We start from the raw sequence: 26897 nt of genomic DNA on the forward strand, positions 1-26897 counted from the left end.
ATTTGATTGTAAAGGGACACTTTTTCCTTGTCTATGGTTTTACATGCCTATGATGTCAGAATTACAATGGAGGCGGGTTGGTGGGTAAAAAAGTATTCTGGGTGCATAGGTGCATAAAATAGTGCCTAGCTAGAGATGACCACACTTTTGTTATTTAGTAAATTTACTAAAATAATCATGTGTGGCAGTGGTTTGAACCATCATCACAAATTTCCGGTGATTTAGTGCTCCAATTAATGCTCCAAACCACCACATTTGCTATAGGGTGCTATGAGGCTGGAAAGTTCAATCACTGTCAAAGTGTGGTGTTTTTTTTAGACCTGCTTCTGATTGGCCAGATAAACTAAACATGCTTTTTTTAGCTATTATTTTGCAATTCAGAACATACGAGGAGTCACTATTAACTTAGGGGCAATTATTTATTGATTATGGGGAGAAAAATCATTTATAAATTACCTTATTGTTATATATTCATATTGCCCCCATAACAGCAGGGGAAAGTCATGATATGGAATATGTAAGTGAATGAAATGTAATAATTTTATAATGAAGGCAGTAAGAAAAGTGGTGATAGGGCAAACCATCCCACTTTGACAACTACCCCATAAAATATTAGAATAATTTTACACCCTTAACATAATGAAAAATACATTTTACCCCATACGGTAATTATTAATTAGTTTTAACATCATGATCAATAAATAAGTCAATGGTGTCTCCTCTTATCTTCTGAATGGCAAGAGAACTCAAAATAGCATGCTGTTGGAACAAACCCGCATCTCACAATCATCTCTTTATCCTGTCTGTTTTCTGTCTATTTTTCCGTCAGTTTGACAAACCCCAGCTTAACAAATCTGATGGTTTGTTTTTCATATTAAAAATGTGAATGGTGATTTGTAATTTGGTGCTCTGTTAAAATGGGGTTTTCAGGCGTTTTTCTAACCGTTTGACCTTTAGTAAAACAGACACAGAAAACTCAGAAAAATGTCAGTTTCATTAAACCGTTCTTTAGTAAATCTTGCCAATAGAAATAGTTTGACACTGAGCTTGCTCATAAATCCAGTTGGCCAATAGCGGCATTCGTTTATGTATGCAGTTATTGGCTGATCGTTCTGCATTAGCATCTTTTGTTCCTGTCATTCAGCCCAACCAGTATATACCTTCTGCCATTTTCAGTGGTCAGGCTGTACTGGGTCTTCTATGTATGGCCATCCTCTTTGCTTCCTCATAAACCCAATGTCATTGAGTCTAAAGTGAGTAGCATGAATTTCTTTTCTCACTACGCTTTTCAAAGTCATGGCGGCTTAGTGGTTAGCACTTCTGCCTCACAGCACTGGGGGTCATGAGAGTGATTCCCGACCATGGCCTCATCTGTGTGGAATTTGTTTGTTTTCCCTGTGTTTGCATGGGTTTCCGCTGGGTGCTCCGTTTTTCCTCCCACAATGCAAAAACATACTAGTAGGGTTAATTGGCTGCTAAATTGACCCTAGTTTGTGACTGTGTGTGTGTTAGAGAATTTAGACTTTAAATATTATCTGTACAGTGCTGCAGAATTATTGGTGTCATATAAGTAAATAAATAACGATGACGAAGGATGACACATCACAGGTAGACAAAGGACTAAGTACATGCAGCCCACCAACGCTTGCAGGAACTATAGAGGAGATAAATGATTCTACTCTACTATTGAGTGTGTATAACAAATGGTTATAGAGAGAATCTATTTAACACATGTAAACCTTGAAAAATATTATATAAACATTCAAGATAAGTGGAGTTTCCTCTTTAATGCGAAGCACTACTTTGGTCATAATAAATTATGCAAGAAATATGTTAGTATGTGTATTCTATGAAAGCAACATATTATTGTGTCAGTATCTAAACTACACCCACATTTTACTTTTTGTCATAAGAAGATGTAGAAGTGATGCGTTGGAAAGGATGTTGATTAACATTATAGAAAATGGAGTCGAAACAACAACAACAATCCTGAATACAAGGCAGAATTTCTATTCCTCTTCTTTTACAGAATATCCTATAATAGTGAAATAATCTGAAAAGATATGTCCAAAAATGTAATACAGCAGAGGGTACCTTTCTGAAACATTTTGCATAATTAATAGTACTAATTAGAAACATTACTGGGCTGTAAATGTGATAAAAGTACCATGTTGCACAGATGAATGTAAACTAAAAGTGATTGCACATTGTAAAACAGACTCATCAAAGGCCTTGGAGAGTAGACCAGGACATGCCATTCTAGGAGATCCTACATGTGTGACATTAAGGTTAGTAAGTTGTTCAGCAGATGCTAACATGTCTATGTCTCCATTCAGAAAAATAACTGCTAATTAGAATTAATATGTTGAATATCATGAGAGTATGCTAAATGTTGAGTATATATTAGTGTTAGGAAGCTGAGGTATTTGAATTTACAAAAACAGCATGTGATGTTCTGTCGTCTAATAAAGATTAATTATGAAATTATTTTGGAGGAATGGAATTGAGACAAGCTCCCTGGAACACTCAGCGGCGCAGTAAATAGCCGTCAGGAGCAGTCTGTTTCTTTCAGCTACTAATTGAACTGGAGCACTCTGTATATATCTCCTTGACACAGCTATGGTTTCATTCAGTCTGATCAGCATATGTTACGTTACTCAACAAACAATGTACAGACCTTCTTGTCAATTTGCAAGCAGATAAAAACATCATTTATGCGGAAATAATGAGGATAGACATTTGTTGAGAGTAATATATCCCAGACAACTGAGAGCTTTAAGCAAGCTGTGTTGTGTGTCCATATTTATGGGACCTGAACATGTATATGCCCCTATACCACCTCTTGAGTCATTACGGCAGGGGTCTTATCAGGTGGTTTGGAACAAAAGTGTACCTGTTGCCTGCACATAGAGGAATAGACCATTATGTGGGCTGAACCAATATGAATGAGAATTTACTAGGAACTTATGATGCAAAAAGTGTAGGTATGAGTGAATTAATAGGTTGAATATTGCTTTAGTTCATCGTTTCCTCCACAGTGTCTATGTGATGTGTCCACTTTAAGTGTTTGTAAGCACACAATCTATTTAACAACAATTTAAAGAATTGTCAAACTTCAGATCATGTTCATTAACTTTGTTTGAACATGTTTACCTTCAACTATTACTTAACATGTTTCTTTATCTTCCTTTCTGTACTTATAGGAAGTGGAAACCTGGCCTATATTTTCAAAGGAACAACCTTTGCCTCTTTCTAGGTGTACTTTCTATGGGAATCCATCCAGTCCTCTTCAATAAAACTATATGAGATGTAAAAGGATCAGTTAAATTAACACTGTGGCAGAGCTCTATTGAACAGGACAGGATGTATTGAGTCCTCGAACTCCTTCTAAAAATAACTGCCAATTACAATAAAACCATGAAGGCTGTGGAACAATGAATATACTCAACGGGTGTGATTTACAAAGTGCAAGGCTTAAATGGTGGAGTGCATCTATATAAATGTAATTACATATCCTTCTGTGGATCAATGCATGCACAGGTGTATGCCCCAAATGAGCACAGCTATGGTCCATCTGCTCATCTGATGGGCTGAAAAATGTGTCTTGCACAAATGAAAACATAACAACTAATCACAGCCCACCATTACATTTGACTCAATGTACTGTTCATTTCACCCTCATTTAAATGATTTCCTCTCCAAACTATTAATTTCTTCTTAATTGCTATTACCAAAATGGTATAGAGTATAAGTATGAGTATAAGTATAAACTTAATTTCATGTTGAAGTGATTTAGCACCTTAGTCTCTCTGCATATATATGGCAGTAGCTACAGGTAGCTACAAGTTTTTCCATTATCCCCATCCTCAAACCTGGAGACATACAGACATTTAAGATATAAAAAAAAAAATATACACCTTAAAAAGGAAAACAGAGTGACAGAGCACAGCATTAGGTGAAAATGTGGGTATCGGTCCTTGAAGTGGGTGGTATGTGCCGGTGTGACTTACTGGCATTTTTACTGGCATTTTTTCTCCTTCACCCCACATTTTAAGTTGCACACAATTGGCAGCTATTAATTAAATAAGGGTCTGAGCTTAGGAAATGTGAATATGAATTATTTAATATCAGGGATGGTTTTGGGAAATTAGTATATTTATTAAATGTAAATGCTATTAATTTATTACCAGGGATGTTTGGGGGGAGGAAAAGCGTTCTTTTTTTTAATGGAAATACTATTATAATACTTTTGCGGCTAGTTGTGGGGAAGAGGGTTATTCATTAAATGTGTAGGCTATTAAAATTAACATAAGGGCTGTTTGGAGGGAAACAGGTCTATTGAGTGTACAATTAATTTTATTTAGTTGGGGCTGGTGCAGGGAGGGAGGTCTAATCAGTAAACGCGTGCATTATTGATTTAATGCTAGGGCTTGTTGGGGATTTCTACATTTCATGTACCTATCTTTTTTCAAAATAGGGCACCAACATTCCAAAATCCAGCCTAAGACACCAGCAGCCGCTGGTAATGAAGCCCGTAGGAATAGGTAGAAGAGAGCAGTACAGCTAGTGAAGAGGGGGTAAGAGTTATTTTAATTTTGCTTCCTTGCTGATTGTGGGCTAGCTACAATAATGGACCCATTTATGAAGATAGGGTGACATGGTCAGAGTGGACAGATAACATATAAGGAAAAGTTGAAGGGTCACAAGGAAGACATAAGGGAGAGGCGAAGAAACACAAGAGTGGTGGGCGACACAGGGCGGGTAGCCTTGCATAATTTAAAATGTTTTACATTATACTATATACTGTAAAAATGCATCTAAAATCAATTTCATACTATCAAATTCCCCAAAAGGTTCTGAGGGCCTAGCTGTTCATTTAAAATTTCCATACCATCACTTCTAAATTCCTATTGTGACCACTGCTGGGTATAGTGGAACAATACGACTCCCAGTTATTCTAATAGCTTGAATATATATAAAGTTGTATCACAATGCTTTACATAGAATTGTTGTAATATACAGCTGCCTTTAGAAGCAAAAGTGTTAAATTTACATTTATAAAAGGCATTGCAGAGTTATCAGCAGGATTTTGATTAAATCATCATGAAAAATAGGGCTTCAACTACATTTTCAGAACTATTTTTACATTTGATGAACAGCACAAGAAATTTACTTTCTCAAGGATTTGAAAGGTGAAAACTAAGTCAGTCTCCAGTCTTTGAAACCTGAGGGATTTTTCTCCGAGTGTGTTTAGTACTTAGGACTAATTGGTTGTCCACATTATTTGCAGTCACCTGGTAGAATTATGGCAGATTTAGCAATGCAGTACATTGACAGCATGAGATATCTCCTAGGAGATTAGTTACTGGGCCTACAGGCATCTACCTTTTAAAATGCTCAAAAAATAAAACAGAACATAAATATGTTAAAAAAAAATAATGAAACAAACATACTAAATTGGCTGATGCAATGTAGCAATTTAGCAGATGGAAGACTAAAAGCACTGATGTAACTATAGGTAGCAGATAACGAGTTGACAAGCAGGATTTGTTTCTTACAGAGATCTATTAACCTCACACGATCATTATTTTTAAAAGTTTATGAAATATATACTTGCTAATATATGCTATGCCATCATCTACTATTACCAACATCATTGCTAATGAGTGACACATGTATCCTGTTTCTTAGTTTTATTTCAGCACGTTCTTAGCTGACACAAATATATGATTATAACTATGACTACTGATAGACCAGGTTCTTTTATTCATTTTTTTAATTGTCAAGTCAGGGCTGGTAACGTTTATCACATCAAGTAACTCAAGCTAAAGCATGTAATAACATTCAATTATAAGAATGAATAGAGGTAGAAAACTCTGAGCCAGAAGCCGTGTCCTTTTACTGGATACCCAGAATCACTTTTCTAAAGTTTTGTGTGGAAATGTGTTGAATGACTGTTGAGACCAAGTAAATAGCTACACAGACACATCAATTAATATAAAAGCCTAGTGGCGTGTGTCTGTGTGTGGGGAAAAAAAACCAAGCTGCAGCGACACCTGCTGGGCAGAGTTATACACTGTCCTACTAAATTCTTAGTGTGTGTGGGGAAAAAAACTCAGAAAGGGCTGAAATTTGGTATACTTTTGATGTTTTTAATTTGTTAATTTAATTTGTTAATTGTTAAAAGTGTTTATAAAGATTTAAAAAAAATATATATATATTTCTTGAAGGAGAAGTGACAGTTGGGAGTGGTTGCCGGGGGTGACAGTTGGGAGTGGTTGGTGGTTGCCGGGGGTGACAGTTGGGAGTGGTTGGTGGTTGCCAGGGGTGACAGAGCGAGAGGAGTATGATACTCAGGACCGCTGAGAGAGATCCCTGTGTCTGGATAGACATCTGGATAGATGTGGTGATAAAGATGAAGGATGAGCTGATGGAGAAAAATGATGAGGTGGTGACATGTGGACAAAACCACGTTAAAAAAGGGTGCTTGCGTCGGGAAGTAACGCTCTTCCCCTGAGGAGGCCTGGGCTATGGCCCAAATACATGACAAGAACCTTTTTAACACCTTAAGTAGCTTGATTTGACTAGAATGCATGAGTATCATGCACGGGTTAACTTCTAGGTTATATGTTTAGTTATACTGTATTGTGGAGTGCACTAACTGCAGCATTTCAAGTAAGCTTTGCCATTTCAAGCATGACCTTAGCTAAAAAAGTAAAAGTGGATCCTACGGCAATTGACATCCCTGTATAAATTTATGTGTTTGCTGAGTCTTTTCATGTACCTTATGGCTGCCGATGGCATTCCTTGCAGTACGTGAGAAAGCATGGCCTTGGTGTAGATCTGACAATGCAACAATCAGAACCTGAAATGAGAAAGAGAGAGTATTTATTTAGTAAGGTTTATATTAAACCTCATGCAACCACTTGCACACTGTAAAGACCATTTATAAACATGCAAAATGCAGAGGTGGAGCAAAATAAATGTTATTAAATCAGCAAAAGTTAATTAGAATGAAAAAGAACAGCTCACACAACACAGTAAAACAGAACACAGTGCCGCCTTCTGGATACACAATAGTGGTCGTTACGTTAATTTTCTACAATTGCTCCAATGTCTATGGTCACGCACATACATTAGTGTGTTGTCTTCAATCATAGGAGGAGCAAATTTTGTTGATAGAGGGAGGACCTGGAAGGACATGGGTGGATCAGAGTGTTGCTTGCTGATTGTGGGTTAACTACAATAATGGACCCACCTAAGCATTCATGACATTTGAGCATGAACAGATTAATCAAGGAAAAATCATCTGGTCTGTCTAAAAACACTCCCAAAAATGTTTGTCTCATTTAACGTTAAACAGAAAGACCTGCCACCACTAAAATTTAGTTCAAGAGCTGACACTCTTAGTAAGTTTTCATTACTCCTTGACTAATCCCAAAATAGAGTAACCTGATTTAACCAGAGTTACTGTATACCAAATATTAATTGCATAAAGTCCTGCCACCACTAATATTTAATTCACGAGCTGACATTGTTATGAAGTCTTCAGTACACCCTGGTGTAAATTTATGAAGCTGCAAGTTTCCGGCGGCTTTGAAAAGTGGAGATGTTGCCTATAGACTCCAGGTATCATTTTGTAGAATGCAATAAATAAATGATAGCTAGAATCTGATTAATTGCTATAGGCAACATCTCAACTTTTCAAACCCTCCGTAAACTCGCAGCTTCATAAATTTACACCCCTGACTAATCGCAAAATGGAGTAACCCTATTTAATCAGTTACTATAAGATAAACAATTCCCTATATAAATGCAGCATTATAAAAGCAAAAACTTATATGACACATCAATTATTTAAGAAACAGAGATAACATTATTAAATGAATTTTGATGACACAAATTCACAATGCTTGTTGAAAAAATGTTGATTGCAAATTTATATACACAAATATAAATGTAAAACAGTTTCTTTAAAATAAGACAGAAACTGTAAAAACAATGACATACTTTTCATGTATTCTGTCACATAGAGAAAGACTAGAGGGTTTAGAAAATCAGTAGTAGACTGATCCCCCAAAATGACAATTTGTTAAGGTAATTAAATTCTTTTGAAACCTTGTTCTCTCTTCCGGTACCCCTCTTTCTATGTAATATCACAGCAGGATCAGCAAGAGGTGTGCTAGTATTCTAATCTGTTTTACAACCATGTTATTACTTTTTCTTCTAGAACAGTTCTAGTAATGTATTCTATAATTATATTATAACTCTTTTCTGGAATAAAACAAGTATATGCATTCCGTTAAACATGTTAGGATTTTTTGTGAATCATATATATATTATGAAACATGATTATGTTTTATTGATACCATGGGTGATACATCATCCCTATATTCCTTATAGGGCCGGTACATATAGTTGACACATTTCATGTGGCTAATTCTAGTAAAGAAGATTTATACAAAGATCTTTTCAAACATGTATTATGGAATGTATTGCTTTGATGCATTATATTTCCCTCTAATGATTTTACACTGAACTTGAAGTCACCCTAATTATTGGTTTTAGAGCAAAAGGAATTTCAAGCATTTAAGGTCTATGTACTGGGCAATAAACAAACTTCAAAATATTATAGGTACTTAGGGCTATTACATATGAAACTATATAAAATGTGTAAAAGTCCCTTTTAGAGTCCTTCTAAGCATCTTTGGATCAAAAATCTGTGAAAAAATATAAAAATAAATGCTAAATCTTCAAAGTTCATTTTAGTTCATTTGAAGAAACTTTTTCTCTGTAATTCCCACAAATGTTGTCTCAAAGCAATATATAGAAAATTGTAAGTAAAACAGAATTCTCCAAATACAAAGCACTGTATTAAAATCTCACACTTGTGGAATGTGTCACAGTCTTTTCATGCTCTGAGAAAAAATGTGTTTAACATAACAGCACCACAACATAACAGCACCAAAGCAGAGGAATGAAGAAAGCACAAACTTACACTCAATTCTCTTTCAAATATCCTTTTGGGACAAAATCCTCCCATTTCTGAAAGCTGATGGTCCTTTATTTATAGTTAGGCAATAATCAAATGAAATGTTGAGCAAGTTGTTGTCTGGTATATTTTAATAAACAAAGGTTTGACTACCCATTTGTGACATCAGGCATCTCAGATGGAACTATCAAAGCCAGTTGACATAAAGCAGACATCTGAACCATATGTCAAAATATATGAACCACTAGTTTGCTTATACGCAGTGATTAGCTGGAAACCATGTTGTTATCTAAAGCAACTTTAGACCTTAGAATTGAATATGACCACATCAATGTTTATTTTCCTAATTATCCTGATTAGGCTATAATCATCATCATCAACATTTATTTATTTAATGCCAGCAAGTGCTTTACAGTTGGGAACAAGCACAGGGAACAGCACAGCACAGAACAGTGGCTAAGTGGTTAGCACTTCTGCCTCACAGCGCTGGGGTCATGAGTTCAATTCCCGACCATGGCCTTATCTGTGTGGAGTTTGTATGTTCTCCCCGTGCTTGCGTGGGTTTCCTCCGGCTTCACCGGTTTCCTCCCACACTCCAAAAACATACTAGTAGGTTAATTGGCTGCTATCAAAATTGACCCTAGTGTCTCTCTCTCTGTCTCTGTCTGTGTCTGTGTGTATGTTAGGGAATATAGACTGTAAGCTCCAATGGGGCAGGGACTGATGTGAATGAGTTCTCTGTACAGCGCTGCGGAATCAGAAGCGCTATATAAATAAATGGTGATGATGATGATGATGAGGGAACAACCAGTACTTCTTTCTAGACAGAAAGAATTTGACAGACTATTGTGACAGACGTCTTTTGCACCATCCAGTTACAATTTATACAGGGAAAAGTACATAAAGCAATATAATTATAACATATAATTGGGACACATGAAATAAAATAGCTTGCTTTCTTGGTGTAATTAAGACATATTAGACTATAGTAAAAAGTATTTTGAGTAAAAATGTGACAGTTGTCATTGTTATTAGTTAAGCAGTTCACTAAGGTAGTTCAAATATAACAGGCATAATATTAACATACACATGTGCCCACTTTCTCGGCATGCACAGAGCAGTGTCGGACTGGCCCACTGGAGTTCCGGGGAAATCCCCACTACCAGTTGGTCCACCCACTTTCACTAGGGGGTGGGGATAAGACCTGCAGTCAGAGCCCAGGCGGAGGAGCGCCCTGTGCTCGTACTACAGGAGAAGCCTGCTCCCCTACTTTGCAGTGGCGGACACAAAATATTTCATGGGCCTCTTTTACTGCATTTCCGGCCAATGAGCCCTTCATGCCCCAGTCTGACACTGGTGTGTAGTGATTTAACACAAGATATGCTATACAAACTGGTGTACTTCCTACTCTGTATCAGTCCCAGTATCTCTACCCAAGTTGTCTTTTCCTCTTAGGGTTCTAGTTCTTGACAAGGTCCACCAGGGGTTGACTCTGGAAACCCCTGCCCAACTTAAAATATATGACTGGTAGTTACTCACAAAGACATACCAGGTACAAATGCAAAAGCTACTTTGCATGTTTATCAATTGGCATGAAAAAACAGTCAGTATTTAACTTATATGCAAAACAGAATACTAATTTGCACCCTTTGCATTGTAACATGGTTTTGTCCAGGAGACTTAAATAAGAAGTTTCTTAAGTTAAGATCCTTAATGAATCAGGCCCAAGGAGTGCCACTTTTGTGGCTGAAGTGCTTGGTTTGTTCAGGCCCCCACAAAACAAGCTACCAATAGCTTAGTTGCCTTAAGCCCAACAGAGGCAGGATGATAAATACGTCCAATTTAAAGAACAGCTAAGACACCTAAGAAAAGAAATGGGTGTGTCGCCATCCCCTGCAGACGAAGATTTTGAAGATGAAGACAAGGAGATCGCCGTCACCTAGAGCACATGGCTGGTACAGTGAATCTGAGAATGGCTCATTACCCGTTACATGGATAACTGTGGTAATTCTACAGCTAATATATGGCGATGAGTGCTGGCAGTATTGCAACTGCCAGAACATTACTGATTCAGCTAGACTGAGCACCCTCTCTTTCCTGTATCTTGTTGGTGACTCAGTTGAAGGACTGCGACCTGTGTGCATCTCCTGCAGAAAAAACCATACCTCCTTGTGGGGGTCCCTGGAGAAGACAAGAGGCATGTTAGACTTTGCACCTTCCACTAGAGTCGTGCCAACACTACCAGGTGCACTTTTGCATAAAATTCTGTGACAACACTCAAGTTTTATTAGGATAATTATTATCATAATTTTATAGTAACCGTACTTATTAACCCTATGTAAGATGCTGTATGTATGATGTCTGTATGATATTGCCGGAGATGAAAAAAGCCTAAAGGAGCTCGAAGTGGAGGAGGTCCAAGTGATGATAGTGGGAGAATTTATGTGCTGCCCAATACTGAGTGAGAAAAGGAATTGATTATCACCCAGACAAAATGTTGGTTTTCACACTAATAGAGGATGAGTTACTATACTTTTTATGCCTGGTCTCTTCATTACACACTTCAATCTGATAGAAAATATTTTGCAGTTAATGTACAATCAAAAGGGAGGGGGGGAATTCTTGTCAGCAAACACCTGTTAGGCCCATGAGACACCCATGAAATGACAAACTTTGCCTAGGCCTAGGGCCAGTGACATTTAGGAAAGAGAGGTTTTCTGAGGATTACACTTTTATGCTGCTAAATAAAATAAAAAATAATTAATAATTGCAGTGGCCTGGGATTATCTCCCTGCTTCCTCCACTTGGGCCTCCTCCACTTCAAGCTCCTGTGGGAATGGGCTTGATGGTGGGATGGGAAAAAGGAACTCTCATTGGTTGAGGAAATTGAAACAAGGGATGCTAAGGAAATGGAAAGTTATTGGGACTCCTCCAGCGCCTCTTCCTGACCCTCCTTTTGGGCCTCCTCCAGAGTCTCCTCCTTGTGCACCCCTCAAGATTTTTCTGGTGTAGGCAGCAGCAGTGGCGTAGGTGATTTGTTGAAATTAATCTGATACATTAGTTAATTTATAAAGGTTATCTCTCTCTCATACATACATAAAGACATTCAGAAAATGTTAGGTTGCAATGTGAAATATCCAATACCACACATGGATTATCACTGGCTTAGATAGACACATCTCTACACCACTTTCAAATGGAGTTTCTATTATTCATATACTGATTCTGAAACTGTTACATAACAGGCTTTCTACATTTTAAAATGAAGGTTATTACAAGTCAATTTTTTTTAAAATGGAACAGATATAGCAGCAATCTTATCTGGAAAAACTTTTTATTTATTGTGAACATACACCTAGCATTTTCACACCTGATCTCTGCAAGGAGCTCTAACTGCCTCCTCTGTAAGTTGCTCCACCAGCGGTGTAGTTGTACAATACTGCGTCTGCAGGCGAACCTGCACTGCAGACAAAGCATTAATCTCAATAATCATCCGTATCCAGGCAAATATTGACGTGACAATGAATAGCCATTCTCACACAACAGGAGAATGCACCTGCATACCCTAGTAAACAGCTGGAGAGACGATCATTCAGCCCTGCCATTTTATGATTTAGAACTTCTGAATAACTATAATAACTGGTTTATGATTTTTCAGACATCTCTTAGTGTACAGCCGGCCCTCCATTGTGTCTGTGTGTATATATATATACACACAGACACATATATACACACACCCACATATATATATATATATATATATATATATATATACACACATACACATTTATTTATATACACACATATGTGTGTATATATATATATATATATATACACACACATTTTTTTATATATACACACACACACACATATATACACACACAGACACATATATGCATATACACACATATATATATATATATATATATATATATATATACACACATACACATATAGATATATATATATAGATATATATATATATATATATATATATATATATATATATATATATATATATATATATGTGTGTGTATAGATAGATAGATAGTTAGATAGATAGATGTGTGTGTGTGTGTGTGTGTGTGTGTGTGTGTGTGTGTGTGTGTGTATATGTATCAAAAAATATGCCTACCTCTTTGGTATATATCAGTCCTATAATCCTCATCAAACATTAGTATGATGAAATGATACCATAGTCATCTCCTTCTGACAGTCTTGTTGTATAATGAGATGAGTGTGTCCAGGTGTGCAAGTATGCAGGTGAATAGTCTATTCTTCCATTAGATGGCGAGGTTGTGAATGCTGTCATCACTATCATCAATGAGTTAGACATGACCCTAAGCAGGTTAAGACTTTGCATCTGAAAAGCAACTCTCTTCTGTGTGCTCCGGAGTTTTATCGACCATATCTGCATGGGAACGCCTTTACGGTATATTGCCAATGTGCATCCGCCCCTTCCCCACTCCGTTCTCTCCCTGATATTGCAAGCTGTAGTAAGTGTTCTTTGTGCTCGAAGGTGAATTGGACTTTACTGTGTTCTGAGGTGTATAGTCCGGTTCTGGGCATGCACATAGTAATTGTGTGCATTATACGCAAAGTATTGACATTTACGCTCCCTATCTTTGGAGGGTGTAAAGTCAATGGCTAAGATTCCCATCTTTGTATCTCAAGTAACCACAGCACATATACAGCATAGAGCACTACACTGTATATATCCATGCACAAGCCCAGCCAAAAATTCAAGTCCGAAAGGTAACTTGCACATAAGTTGTGTTTTGAAAAAGAGCACAGAAATTGAGCGCAGTTCAGAACATAGTTAAATCAAAATTCAATTCCAACTGTTTATCTAGATACATTTTGTTTTCAATCTGAGTGTAATTATGCTGTACCTAAACCAGGCGCGGGCTGGGAGGAGGAAGCCCGGGAGGGCACACAGACGGCCGCATCTCATGACACGGGATGCGGCCGTGTCATTGATGACACGGCCGCATCCCTTGTCATTTGATATGGCCACCTGTGCGCTGACGCGGCCGCATCTCATGTCATCAGATGCGGCCACGGGTAAAAAGGTGATATATTGCATCCGTGGAGCGGCCGGCCGGCCTACCTTCCGGCCCTAATAGCGGTCTGACAGAGCGGCCCTGCCCCCCGGGCCAGCCCACCCCTGACCTAAACAGTACTTGCAGTATACACAGAACAGACTGGAGTAGTGTACATGCATATGTACACTAAAACTAGAACACATATAACTTTCATTTGACCGCAATATAAAAACACTTAACAGTATAATCATTTATATAAATATTTAGTTACATTTAATTAAAAATTGAACACTTGGAGTAGAGTTGAAATCAAGCTTCAAAGAACCCATTCTGTTGGAATTAAGAGACGTATTTTGGTTTTCTTGACGAGAAGAGGTTCTAATCTATGAGGTTCTAATCTAGTAAATGAGAGACAAAAATTTCTTAGCACAAATGTGAGTGGAACTCACTATAACACTAAAGCTCAGAAATATTCTAAAACGTATCACACTATGTTGTTGTTTTATATTATTTTGCGACACTGTTTGCTGAAATGCTACATTTTGAATTTTGGGTCAAAATATTTGAGTTTTCCTTTTTTCAATATATTTTTATTTCAGAGAAGAAATACATAGTTCACAAAGAGTATGTCTTCTGCATGATAAAACACCCATGCATGATCGCTGGAAGTAAAGGGGGAGCACAATAGGATATTAGATTATTTTTGTTCTTTACATTTGTTGTGTTTTTCATTTCTCCATGTATGTCTTCAAGTACTCACCTGTGGGCCTGATTACAAGATTTTTCAAATGTGGAAAGCAATCCAATGAAAATTTCTAGTGACTTTTAATGTATTGGACATTTATTTACCTGCACGATATTAGTATTTTTTGTCTTTTTGTGACTGATAAGTAGAAGCTGAGTAGTTATTTATTTAGGAAATTTGTTATTGAACATTTTGGAATTGTGATGAATTCTAGGAATTTCTAGGAAGCATCTACCTAGAAGCGCTTGATAAAGTATCTAATGAACTAGGTTTGATCATTGTATTCCCAGTCCACCATTTGTTTCCATGGTTACAGATCATGAGTATCAGTTTTTTGCAACATATATGCCAAATGCCAGCAATAAACATGGACGATTTCAAGGCAGAGTTCCTATTACAAATATCAGGAGTTAACTTGTGACACCTGGCTTAATGATATTAACTAGGCAAGATCATTTTAACAATTTTAAATTTGAATTACCCTTTATGAAAGGGCTCTTTTGGCCATATACCAGTACAAGGCTGATGTTACAGTGGTGATTTAAGACCCTGAAGGTAATTGTCACACAATGAGATGGATTTGCAATATTTGTATGCATCTGCGCCTTATTTAAGATTTGTCTTAAAAAAATCTTGGTAATAAGCTCATTCTGAGTCAATTTAAAACAATATTTAACTAGGTCTTATTAACACTTTTAGAAATGTACCCAATGGTGTCTAATGTAGCTAAATTAGTAAGGGGGAAGAGTGGAAGATAAGAGAGCACAAGCACAGAACATTCTGAAAATGACACGGTTATTAAACCTTTTCATCTCCTGTACACTTTATCTGTCTTCTTTATACTTTTTACCAACTTACTTTTCCAAATATTCTCTATTTCATACCCCTGAGAGTTCATGCTGCAATATAAGTATTTTCCAGTGTAAACAAGTGTGTGAGAGCTCAATAATGTATGATCAGTAATTTTCTTAAAAGCGAGTAGTTTACCATTAAAATACACTTTAAGTTGCAAGTTATGTTAAAATCTGTCAATTGAATTCCTGTAAATTATATCGCTAATTAAAAATATGATAATATCTCCATAATTTGCTATTAATTTTCTGTGGCCTTAATGTTGACTCATCAGCCTCTTTTCAGCACCAAGAGCGGTGTCATCCGGTGTTTTTTTCAGCTAGAAAAGCAACAGTGTCCAAATCTCTCCGTGCTGACACTTTGAATAGGTAATACACCTACCCCGTCACATGGGGGTAATTAAGCTCTGAAGATGCTGCATGCAATGTTTTCTTAGCTTAATCAATCACTCCCATGTGAGCTTTCCTCGCTCACTTTAATATGTCAGCATGGAACAATTTAGGCGCTATAAACGCTAGCAATTATCCAGCTGGGAAAGCACAAGCGTTCAAATCACCTGTCTAACACCATCCTAAGGGTTAACTGTTTTTCAAAGTTCTGTTAGGCTGTTACAACAAAATTAAAAAAAGTTATGTCTGCCAGGCTTTAGTATAATGAATCGGGAAGGGATGGAGAACAAGAGCTCAGACCACTATCTTTCCAAAATGAATTTATATTTGTCAACTGAAATGTCCAGGGCACAAATAGAATTTAAATATACTCTCTGACACCAGGAAGCAGCAGTAACGTCATAACGGTAATTTGAAAATCATATTTTTATCCATTATGAGTTTAAAAAAAGTGTAAGTTTTCTTTTTATTTTGAAATTTGTAAGGTATTTCACCAGCTAGGTTTTGAATATAAAATGCCTTTTTGTTACTTTATGTTATCAAATAATCCTTGATCACTTGCAATGGTATCTTTTAAATGTTCGTGAATAGAAGAAAAAATACCAATTGTTACTCTGTCCCAGTCATCTGACAGCATTCATCTGAATACAAATAATGCAGTTTGAATAATGTATAACCTGACTGAACGCAAAACTAAAGCTCCTGAAGTGGTTAAAAATGTGTGTGTGTTCATTTTAAACCTATTGTCTGTTTGTGACCTTGAATAGAACTTGGAATAAGCCCTGGGCTGTTTTCTGGTCCTTGCAAAACATGAACAAACAGAACTCTACGAAGAGCCTGAAGTTAAAAAATGACATGTTCTCCTAGTTTCTGAGTGCTTCTTAGCAAAAAATACCTTTCCAAATAGTCAACGTTGATCTCCAGGGGTTAATTATATGACTGTTTGAGATGGAATAATATCTATTTTTTAAAAAAAATAATTTCCTCATAAAATTTAGAACATTTGGGGAAAAACATAAGATAATCTTTTTATACTATTTCTTATGCCGCACATGTGTCCAGTGTTTTGTGTGTACAACTAGTAGTGAGAGAAAGGTCTTGGATTTAAGAAGAGATTCAATTTCATGAATAAGCAACATTTTTTAAGTGTACTTAAGAGTATGTTGAGTTAATTACTAGGTCAACATTTTTACAGTGAGCCTGCCTCTTGTGCGTGACTAAGGTAAGTATGAGAAAAAAAAATTATATATATTTATTTATTAATTGGGGCGAAACCTTTTCAAAATTAAAACATAAGATGCATATAATAGAAAATTGCTTACAAGTTTACAGTGCATGTTTATCTAAAATAGACTCAGCATGCTGCAAGTTTCTGGGAAGGTATGAGGGAGGTCATTTACAAATAAGTAAAACTGGTATATTTTTGTGAATATGAATTACAAAAGTAGGAAAATGCAGAATAAATGCTATTTTGTGAGTGTGCCTAGTTTTGCACTGAACTGCAAAAAATAAGATTTAATTTTGCAGGATGGCGAGAGATTTACTGAGGCATTTACTTCTTTACAGAAGGGTGGATAGCCTTTTTCCCCCCTGCAAGAGGGATTGGTTTTCCAGAACCTCAGAGCTGTCAGAGATTAGGGACCTGAGTCATTAAGGAGAGAAAAGCATAAAAAAGGAGTAACTTTGCACCTGGGCAAAATCATGTTGCTTTGGAGGGGGATGTAAATTTAAAATGTGCAGACTGATTTATAGTTGAGGTAGAGCATGTCCTAGATCAACTTTCAATTTCAGTGTAAAAATAAAGCTATCAATTATTTGTGTGCTCCATGAAAAACAGACAGTATTTAACATCTATGCAAAATAATAAACTAATTTGCACCCCTTGCATTGTAACATGCGTTGTCCCGGAGAACATTTACTCCTGTTTTTTGCCTTACTTTCCTTAATGACTCAGGCCCTAGATCTCATCATTATACTTTCCACCATCCAGTTGGACATCTGTGGAAAAGCACATTTCTAGGAGTACTGCTAACAATGTGATAAAAAGTTTCAAACCCACATTAGTGACCCTTTTAAAAAGACAGTCCCATGTCCCCGCACTCTCATGCAGACCTGTTCAAAATTGTTTCAAATTCTTTAAAAATTGTTTCAGATTAGAACTACGGTTTGAAAATTTCAAATTCTCAAACTTTAAATCGATTTTTTTAAAAATCAAGCAAAATATGAGCAAGACAAACAGATTTCACCCTATTTAAGCCACTTTTGCACATGGTGGAGCATAAAACAATACATGTTAGCTATTTTCCAAAGCAAATGGCAAAATTCAAATACAGCAAGGTCCATTGTTCAGATTGATCACTTTTTTAGTGAAACAAACTGGAATAAAATTGTAGCCCAGATGCTAGATACTTCAATATATCCAATTCAGTCAAAACAGTCCAAATAACAGTGTGAATTGAATCCAATCCTCAATATACACTCCCTTTGTATTTAAAGAGTGACAGCTGTCCATCTGAAACACCAATTGTATTTCAGGAGTAAAATCTACAAAATAAAAATAAAGAAAAACAGATGATCTATGGTGTAGTATTTTCAAACAAATTGAATATAAAGAAATGCCAAATAGCCTTGAAAATATTCTTTAGGTCTTTGGTACTCCCTCTTCAACAGATGGATGGCATCTCCTTAAAACCAGGGAAGAATATAAAACCACCACAAAACAACAAATAAACCATGTAGCATAATTGTAATAAACATTAATAGCAGACAGACATAGTAATATGTGTATATCAAACAGATTTTATAAAAAGCTTATCTGATTATTACTCAGTTCTCAGTGCTGTGTCCAAAATAGACTTGAAGCACTGTTACCCAAATCCAGGGAAATCAATGTATTATCCTGTAATATGGATATAATCCATATGCATTTTGTCTCAATTTTGAACTTCCTCAGGGAAACCGGTTAGTGCATCTGTGCCAAGGCACGATTATTGATTCCTATTAAAATTATAGGACAAGACCCGATATCCACCAGCTCAGATTTTTCAAGTGTTTGCTGAATGAAAATGGCTGTATGGCTAATCTGCCCTTCTGCAAAGCTAGGAATGCTCTTTCTCCATCCTCTTATCTCATTAACATAATCTCGCTTCTCAATATAAAAGCTAGGTTATACACAAATGTTCAAAACTGAATGCATTCTGGAGTTTGCTCTGTAAGCAAGGAACACTCTAACTCCACCTAACATCTCCTATTGCCCGATACACACTTCTGCTCCACACACTGTTATCTTGCTCCGCTAACCCGTGCACTTTGGAAATCTAGGCACATCAAGTCAAGATGACATCAGCAAAGAGGTTGTTTTGCAGTTCTTAAATTACTACCTGTGACTTTCATCCCACAAAAAGACATTAAGATCATCTCTTTCGATTCACACAACTCCAACCCCCAATAAAGCCACTTCCAGTCTCCTTCAACTGCCTCAATGGCTGCCAAGAGAGGGAAGCACTTGTCTGCCTGGCGACAATGGTCTGCCTATGTAGTGTGGTGGAGGAGGGCTCACCACCTTCAGAACGGACCCCAAGGACATGCTGTACTGGGGTCCACAATTTCTCTTGGTGGCCCTGACTGCCTCTATCACTTTGTCCCATGTCAAACATCCAAAATCACTTTTGTCCAGGCTAAATCTGCCTCCTCACTAGAGCCACCCAAGTTTTGTCACCTTATAAGGAGCAAAGAGCTCTCACGTAGGAATTTATCCTTGTGCATGTCCCACTAAGGTCTGTCCCCTCACATATGCTTGGCAATGGAATTTGTGCAATTGGACTGGCAATAGGATATCAGCAATGTGGCTGATAATATAGTCTATACAATGAAATTTGCGCAATGTTAGAAGCAAAGGAATGTGTGCCGTGTAGCAATAGGATTTGGACATGTGACTGGCAGTGTGGCATGCAATGAAATATTTTCATTGTGGCAATCCATGAGGATTCTGATTATGTGGCTCCCAATGGGATCAGTGCAATTTGGCTGGTAATAAGATTAGTGCAAGCATTGGAAATAAGACAGGATTATGTTGACAATAGGGCTGTGCAATGATGTTTGTGTGATTAAACTGGCAATTAAGTTTAAGCAGTGTAATCTGATTAAGCAGTCAGCAATAAGATTTATTCAATGTGAATTAAAATGGTATCTGTGAAATGGGGTCTGATTATGCAGCTGTCAGAGTAATCCATGCAATAGGGTATGTGCATGTGACAGCACTGACAAGAATATGCAAAATTTTGAACACAGTAAAGGATTAAAGTTAGGAATATGCACATCTAAGCTTACACGCACAATTATACACCTGTAGTAAAACAGACATACTTGCCACACCTTTACAGGAACAGATAGTTACATGCAGATACACACACAAACAATAGAAAGTATGGTTTAACACAAATGAACAAAACTCTTCACTTTAGTGTTTCAACGTTTTCATTTCAGGTTATTATTATTAGTATCTGTATAGTTGTTAATGTTACTAATCACTCAAAGAAAGTTGCATGTAGTGGTCCTTTAGTATAGGGGCTTAGATTTTATATTTTCAGTTCTACTGTGATATTTAGCTCAAATACTTTTCAAAGTTAAAAGTGAAGATTTTTGCTAGTTTTATTATTTGACATTACCATTCATTGAATAGAATGCATATTTCTACAAATTCTTTAGATTTTACGCCTACAGAAGAAACGTGTCATAAAGGCTACACAATGCATGTCCCTCATTCCTATTAAAAGTTAACATTATTTATGAGACACAGGTGTGTTTTATGCACATCATTTCTCTAAGTGGCACCTTCAGCACCTGCGGTTTTCAAGTGTATTCTATATCATGATCTGCATGCACTATTATTTGTACAGTACACGTCTACCAAAAAATGTTGACTTCCATTTCAATACTAATTCAGAATATGTTCAATCATGGATTAACAAAGCTCAGGTTACCTGACATTCTACTCTCAGACTGTAGCACACTTTGCCACCATTTGATATGGATAATATTATAATAGTACATTTTGCAGAAACATTTCCGATATGAAATATTGCTTTACTGTCTATCATAATCACATTGAAAGTATTTACAACATTGTAACTACAAACTAGATTGTGGTATGTGTCCTTACCAGTATATTTATATTATTAATTTGCTGATCAAAATGGCTACTTTCTTACCAACGCTTATAATACTTCAGCTTTTGATCAGGACCAATTTCAGAGTAGAACATAGAGTATTTTTGTGATCTAGTCATAAAGTATTTTATAGTACTACAGGTGATATTTAGTTTTTGTATAATACATGCTGTTTGCATTATATAGCCATTGACATGTTTACAAAGTTCTATGATTCATCTTTGTAGAATGACAGATGGCGTAGCCAGTAAGTGTATTAATTATTTGACACAGCACATTCTTGTAGTAAGCAATTATAGCAATAAATGTTTGACTTACCCGCACCCGTTTTCTCTATCTACATTTGCATTGCATAAGACATTTACTATTTCCTATGTGTAAAATAAATAACACTTACAATAATAAGCTGCCAAATCTACTGCAAGTATTCACCAGCTGATAAACCAATAAAAATAAATGTAAACAGACAATGTATTAAATGTCAGTGCTTACAATTAATTGCCATGCAACTTTACTTTTGTACAACAATTAGATTGTCTTTTCTTACCAGAACTTCAAGAAGTTTCATTGCAATCCCACTCATGGTCAAGATGTAACACAGCAAAGACAAGTTGGGAAGATGTACACTACAGTAAGTTTCTTTCTGAAACCTTACACCTCTGCAAACATTCTTTTCATCTGTATGGGACTCTCTATATCCATCTCATGATGGCTTCCCCCTACCCCACCCCCACCCCTTCCTTACAGAGCAGAGTAGCCTGTTATGCAAATTTGGTAAGGTTTTGTAAGCTGTAATTTCTAGAAAATTGTCTGTACATACCTCTGCAGTGTACTGTAAAATGAGATGACGACAGGAATAATTGGGTGTCACATTTAGGGAATTTAAAAGAACGCTATGACCAAAATTAGTAAGTTTTGAAAGACAGGAGAAGAGAAAAAGAAATTGTGTCTATGGGGCACTCAAATATTATTAGAAATAAAAGCAATATTTTTATTGGATATTTTAAAAACTATGTATAGCAAAATATTAAAAAAATAATAATGGAATTCAAACCAACGTGTGAGATACAGTAAAAAAAAAGTAGTAAAACTACCTGGCTGTGTCGCTGTTTGGACGATATTATTTTTATAGTAAATCCTCTCATATAATAGTGTTATCAAGAAAGTATAATCTTTATTAATAGTTTGTCTCCTTATTGATATATTTTGTTAATTATATCAGGGATTATGAGCACACATTAGGACTTTTATTGGTTCAAAATTGTTTTTAAAATATGCCAATAAAGAATATTTCTTTTATTTCTAATGTCCTTCCTTATAACATTTGAGTGCCCATAAACACAATTTATTTCTTTTTTTCTTCTGCTATCTTTCAATGCTACGATATTGTGTGGGTGCACCTTCCCTCATAGATTATCAGGTTATTTAATAATTGATTATACACTAATAAAGGGGCTGTTATCTACTCTCTGCGGTGTATTCTGTCCTTTGAAAATGAGTAAATATTACTTAACTGATAATTATTTTTTGTTTGATTTTAGTAACTGGTGTTTGCTAGATGTCCAGTTACAGTGTTGTAGATCTCTCCATTTTATTTCCTATTTGAACAGGAGAAATATTCTGGCTGCAGTAAACTATTCCTAAAATTATTTTTGTCTTCTAATCCAAATAAGAAATTAAATAAATGGTGTTTTCTGTTAGACACAGTAGTGATAACTCACAGAAGAGAGGTCTACTCTTAATCTGTCAGTGTTCCATCCTCTGGTGCCTCATCACCCCAAGCTCACCACATCCCACCTGTATAAGCAAAATAAATGTACTTTGTCAGGAATTACATTGCTTTTCTATTTTGGTTGTCATGTGTATCCCAACACAACTGATTCTCAAAATGAATGCCAGTGCAGATAAAATAACAAAGATTTAAGACACTGAATGAGAAGCATCCTGCCACTGCAATCCTGCTCCCCTATGCCTGTGTAGCATTTCCACTAAACCGGGCCTGAAAGGAGAGAGTATGTAAGTTTACGTTGCCATTACAACTTCATACTTGCCAATTTACATGGTTCCATTCAGTGACTCACAGGTTAACACGCCAAACTCCAGCCACTGATAAAAAAAACATGCACTGCACTAAGAAAGTATAAATTACAGCAGTGGCGAAACAACTATGGGTGCAATCAACCACTAAACTAAAGTAGTGCAATGTTGTTAGCGGATCATGTTGATTAGAGGATACATGAGGAAAGGCTAGGTGGTAACATATTAGTAGATGGGATTATATGAGATATAATGGTGGTAAATTAAGTTATCATAAAATATGTGGCTTTATGAGTTCATATGAGGCTACATGAAAACATATAATGCTTTGTGGCAGCTTATACATGGCAGAGTATACACAGAGTCATATGTGAATATATCATTATTGTTATTAACATTTATGCACATTAATAAAACAAGGCTGGGTGGTAACAGACAGACATAGATGTAAGGTCCTGCATGCAATCTTACCTGATGGCATACAGGATTGAGTGGTAGTATAAGAGACTACTGTACAATGACATTTAATGTGGCCTTATGTTGGCATTATGTGATTGATCTACAGATATATCAAAAGTTAAATTGCTAGGGGCTGTGCTGGGAAATTGAAAGTGATTATAATATATGCACTCATCCCACATATCGGCTATCAATGTATGAATAAGGAGCAGGGCATAAGCATATGCACAATAAAGTTATTGTCACCTTTGTTTCAGATTAAAGAGTTTTTGTTTTACAATAAGTAGATTTTCCCTTTACTAATCCATTTTTTAATTGGTCATATTACGGATTACACAATATAGTGTATTGTTAAAAAATTTACCTCAATTGACCAATGCTTGTGATGCATTAGAAACCCCATTCAAATAAATGGGGAAACTCTATAACAATCTACTCTCTACAATCCATAATGGGTTACAGACAGGTTGGATTGGTCACAGCTTGGGGTTCCTCTGATATGATATTATACAGCTCCAACCCAATAAGAGTTGGGCTATGCCTCTGGTAGTTTGAGGGTGGAAAAAAACACAATATGTTCTGCCCCTCCAAAAGGCTATCAGGTCCACACTGAAAGGCACTGGAGCCATTTCCAGGAACCCCTTTGCTCTGGACCCTGGGTAATAAGTAAAAAGTGTCACCAGGGAGTGGCAATTTTGACAGTCCAGTGATCCCACACTTCCTTCATTTCACGATTATATAAAAATTACAAAACAATTAAACACTAACATAAGAGTTAAAAACGCTATTCCATTAATTGTTTTTTTCTTCTTCAACCCATCCATTCACCAAGTGTACTTTTTGCCCCTCCTCCCAATTCACAGCTACATTATTATTGTGATCTACAGTTGTACACTCAAAGTCTCATTGAAATTAATGGGTGAATTAAAAATTAAGATAACAATCCAGAAATACTAGCACAAAGAATGGATGAAACACTCTCAAACTATGTATAAGAAAATTATTTATTGGATAATATCACAATTAAAATCACCTAGCTTCCATAAGTTGTTAGATCACACATTTGTCCTCGGATTCAGTGTATGGAGACTGAAAATCAACGAGCAGCCCACGGTTGAATCATGCATCAAGGAACAGCCTTTATAACTTACCAGCATGGTCTAAAGAAGGTGTCACATGGCAGACACACGGGTTTCCCGCTTAAGGTCCGGAGTGCTTACCTCCCCAGCGCTGAGCCACTGCGTGCAGCTCTGGTCACCGCCATGTTCCTTTTGGATCTGTGCATGCAGATCGTCTTATTACCTCATATGTTCCTTCATTGGACACTCAATTGAGCCCAACACTATATTAAGCTCCCCCATCTCCCTTTTGTGCTTGTTCTTCAAGTTAGTTAGTTCTAGGTGCAAGTGGCTCCCTTGTTCTCCATTGCCTGCATTGTCTCTCTGCAGACTATCACTCCAGAAGCATAGTTTCCATCTCCATTTCTCTGCATTTGTCTCTCCGCAGACTATCACTCCAAAGGCAACGTTACCATCTCCATTGCCCTGCATTTGTCTCTCCACAGACTCTCTCTCCTAGGGTTAAATTTATCAAGCTGCAGGTTTGAAAAAGTGTAAAACCTTCCACGTTGTTAGATTCTGCGCCTCTGGGTGATGTACCACCATTCCCATGCAGAACAGAAGGATCCCACTCATCCAAGTGAACTCTGACAGTAAGAACCAGCCATGACGGATACCGATAGAGAACCTACAGCTAAATATCTACTCCAACATCTCATTGGAATCTTAGAACGGCAAGTATTGCAAGGTTTGCAATCTCTGGCCACCCGCTTGAACGCTCTTCAAGTAACTTCTCCACCTCCAGACTCAGCCTTTTGTATTCGAGGCATCTCCTGCTTCCTCCACATTACGCCTCCCCACTCCTTCCAAATTTGATGGGGACCACAAGTTCTGTAGGGGATTTTTGAACCAATGTTCAATTCAATTTGACCTCCTTCTGCAGAACTTTCCTACCTCTAGGTCCAAGGTCGCCTACATCATATCCCTGTTATCTGGACAAGCGTTGGCCTGGGCTTCCCCTCTCTAGGAGGGGAACGATGACCTCCTCAATGACTGCTCTGCCTTTATCATGACTTTTCGAAAGGTCTTTGATGAACCTGGTCGGGTCATTTCAGTGGAACGAAGACGCCTTGGTAGCCACCTTCTGACAGGGCCTTTCTGATAAAGTGAAGGATGCCCTATCCTCCCAGAAATTACCTGCTACTCTTGATTCGTTAATTTCTCTGTGTAACAGGCTGGACCTACGGTTCCGAGAAAGATCTTCTGAGAAAGAGTTTCCCAGACGTCCACCTCTCCGACTGGCGCCTCAGTCTCTATCTCCCACTTCTTCAGATGAACCCATGCAGTTGGGCCGCTCTTGCCTAACACCAGAAGAGAGAGAAAGGAGAATTAAGAATAAATTATGTATTTCTTGCGGAGACCCTGGACACATTCCCAAATCATGTCCTAAACGAGGAAAAGACAGACCTTAACTTGCTCAGGAGAGGTCAGGCTAAGGACATTTAACTTCTCTACATATTTTTCTTTTAACCAAACATGCTCCTTTCCGGTCAACCTACATTGGTCCTCTAGATCTGTTCAGTCCTGTGTTCTACTAGATTCTGGTGCTGCCAGGAATTTCATTTCACTGTCCTTAGTGAAGCAACTGGTTCTGCCTTCCGTGCCTCTGAAGAAACCAATTGTCATTACTGGTATTGATGGAGCTCCTATGGTAAATTGCTGTATTCACCACTGTACCAATGTACTCTCCCTACAGATAAGGGCCTTAGATCGGGAAAACATGTATTTTCTCATCCTTCCATTGGCTATGAGTCCTATTGTTCTAGGCCTAACTTGGCTTCACCTGCATTCACCGCACTTGGGCTGGCCTTCCTCTCAAATTCTGGCTTGGGGAACAGCCTGCTCAGGAAGATGCCTTACCCAGGTAAAACCGCTTAGGACTCTTCATATCGTAATGGACCCTACTACCTCCATGCTTCCCTCCCAATATTCGCCGTTTGCAGATGTCTTTAATAAAACATCTGCTGAACCACTACCTCCTCAGCAGGCATGGGATTGCCCCATCGATCTATTACCTGTAAAAATTCCTCCTAGAGGTAGAGTCTACCCTCTTTGCTTGCCTGACACCGAGGCTACCGCCTTATACAAGGAG

At 37.2% G+C, this 26897-nt stretch overlaps 1 protein-coding gene across 1 annotated transcript in view; it reads right to left on the bottom strand.

Annotated features, from left to right (window-relative positions):
• LOC142095361 (cadherin-like protein 26) overlaps window positions 1–26693 on the bottom strand; it is a 111599-nt gene extending 84906 nt beyond the window's left edge. The window contains exons 1-3 of the mRNA XM_075178312.1: window positions 26666–26693; window positions 25991–26106; window positions 6785–6865 (exon numbers count right to left, since the gene is read on the bottom strand). Of these exons, the coding sequence (XP_075034413.1) occupies window positions 6785–6865; window positions 25991–26106; window positions 26666–26693 (225 nt within the window). The remainder of the gene's footprint in view (window positions 1–6784; window positions 6866–25990; window positions 26107–26665) is intronic.
• Window positions 26694–26897: the final 204 nt, after the last annotated feature.

This window comes from Mixophyes fleayi, chromosome 6 (genome assembly GCF_038048845.1).
Source record: "Mixophyes fleayi isolate aMixFle1 chromosome 6, aMixFle1.hap1, whole genome shotgun sequence".
NCBI lineage: Eukaryota > Metazoa > Chordata > Amphibia > Anura > Limnodynastidae > Mixophyes > Mixophyes fleayi.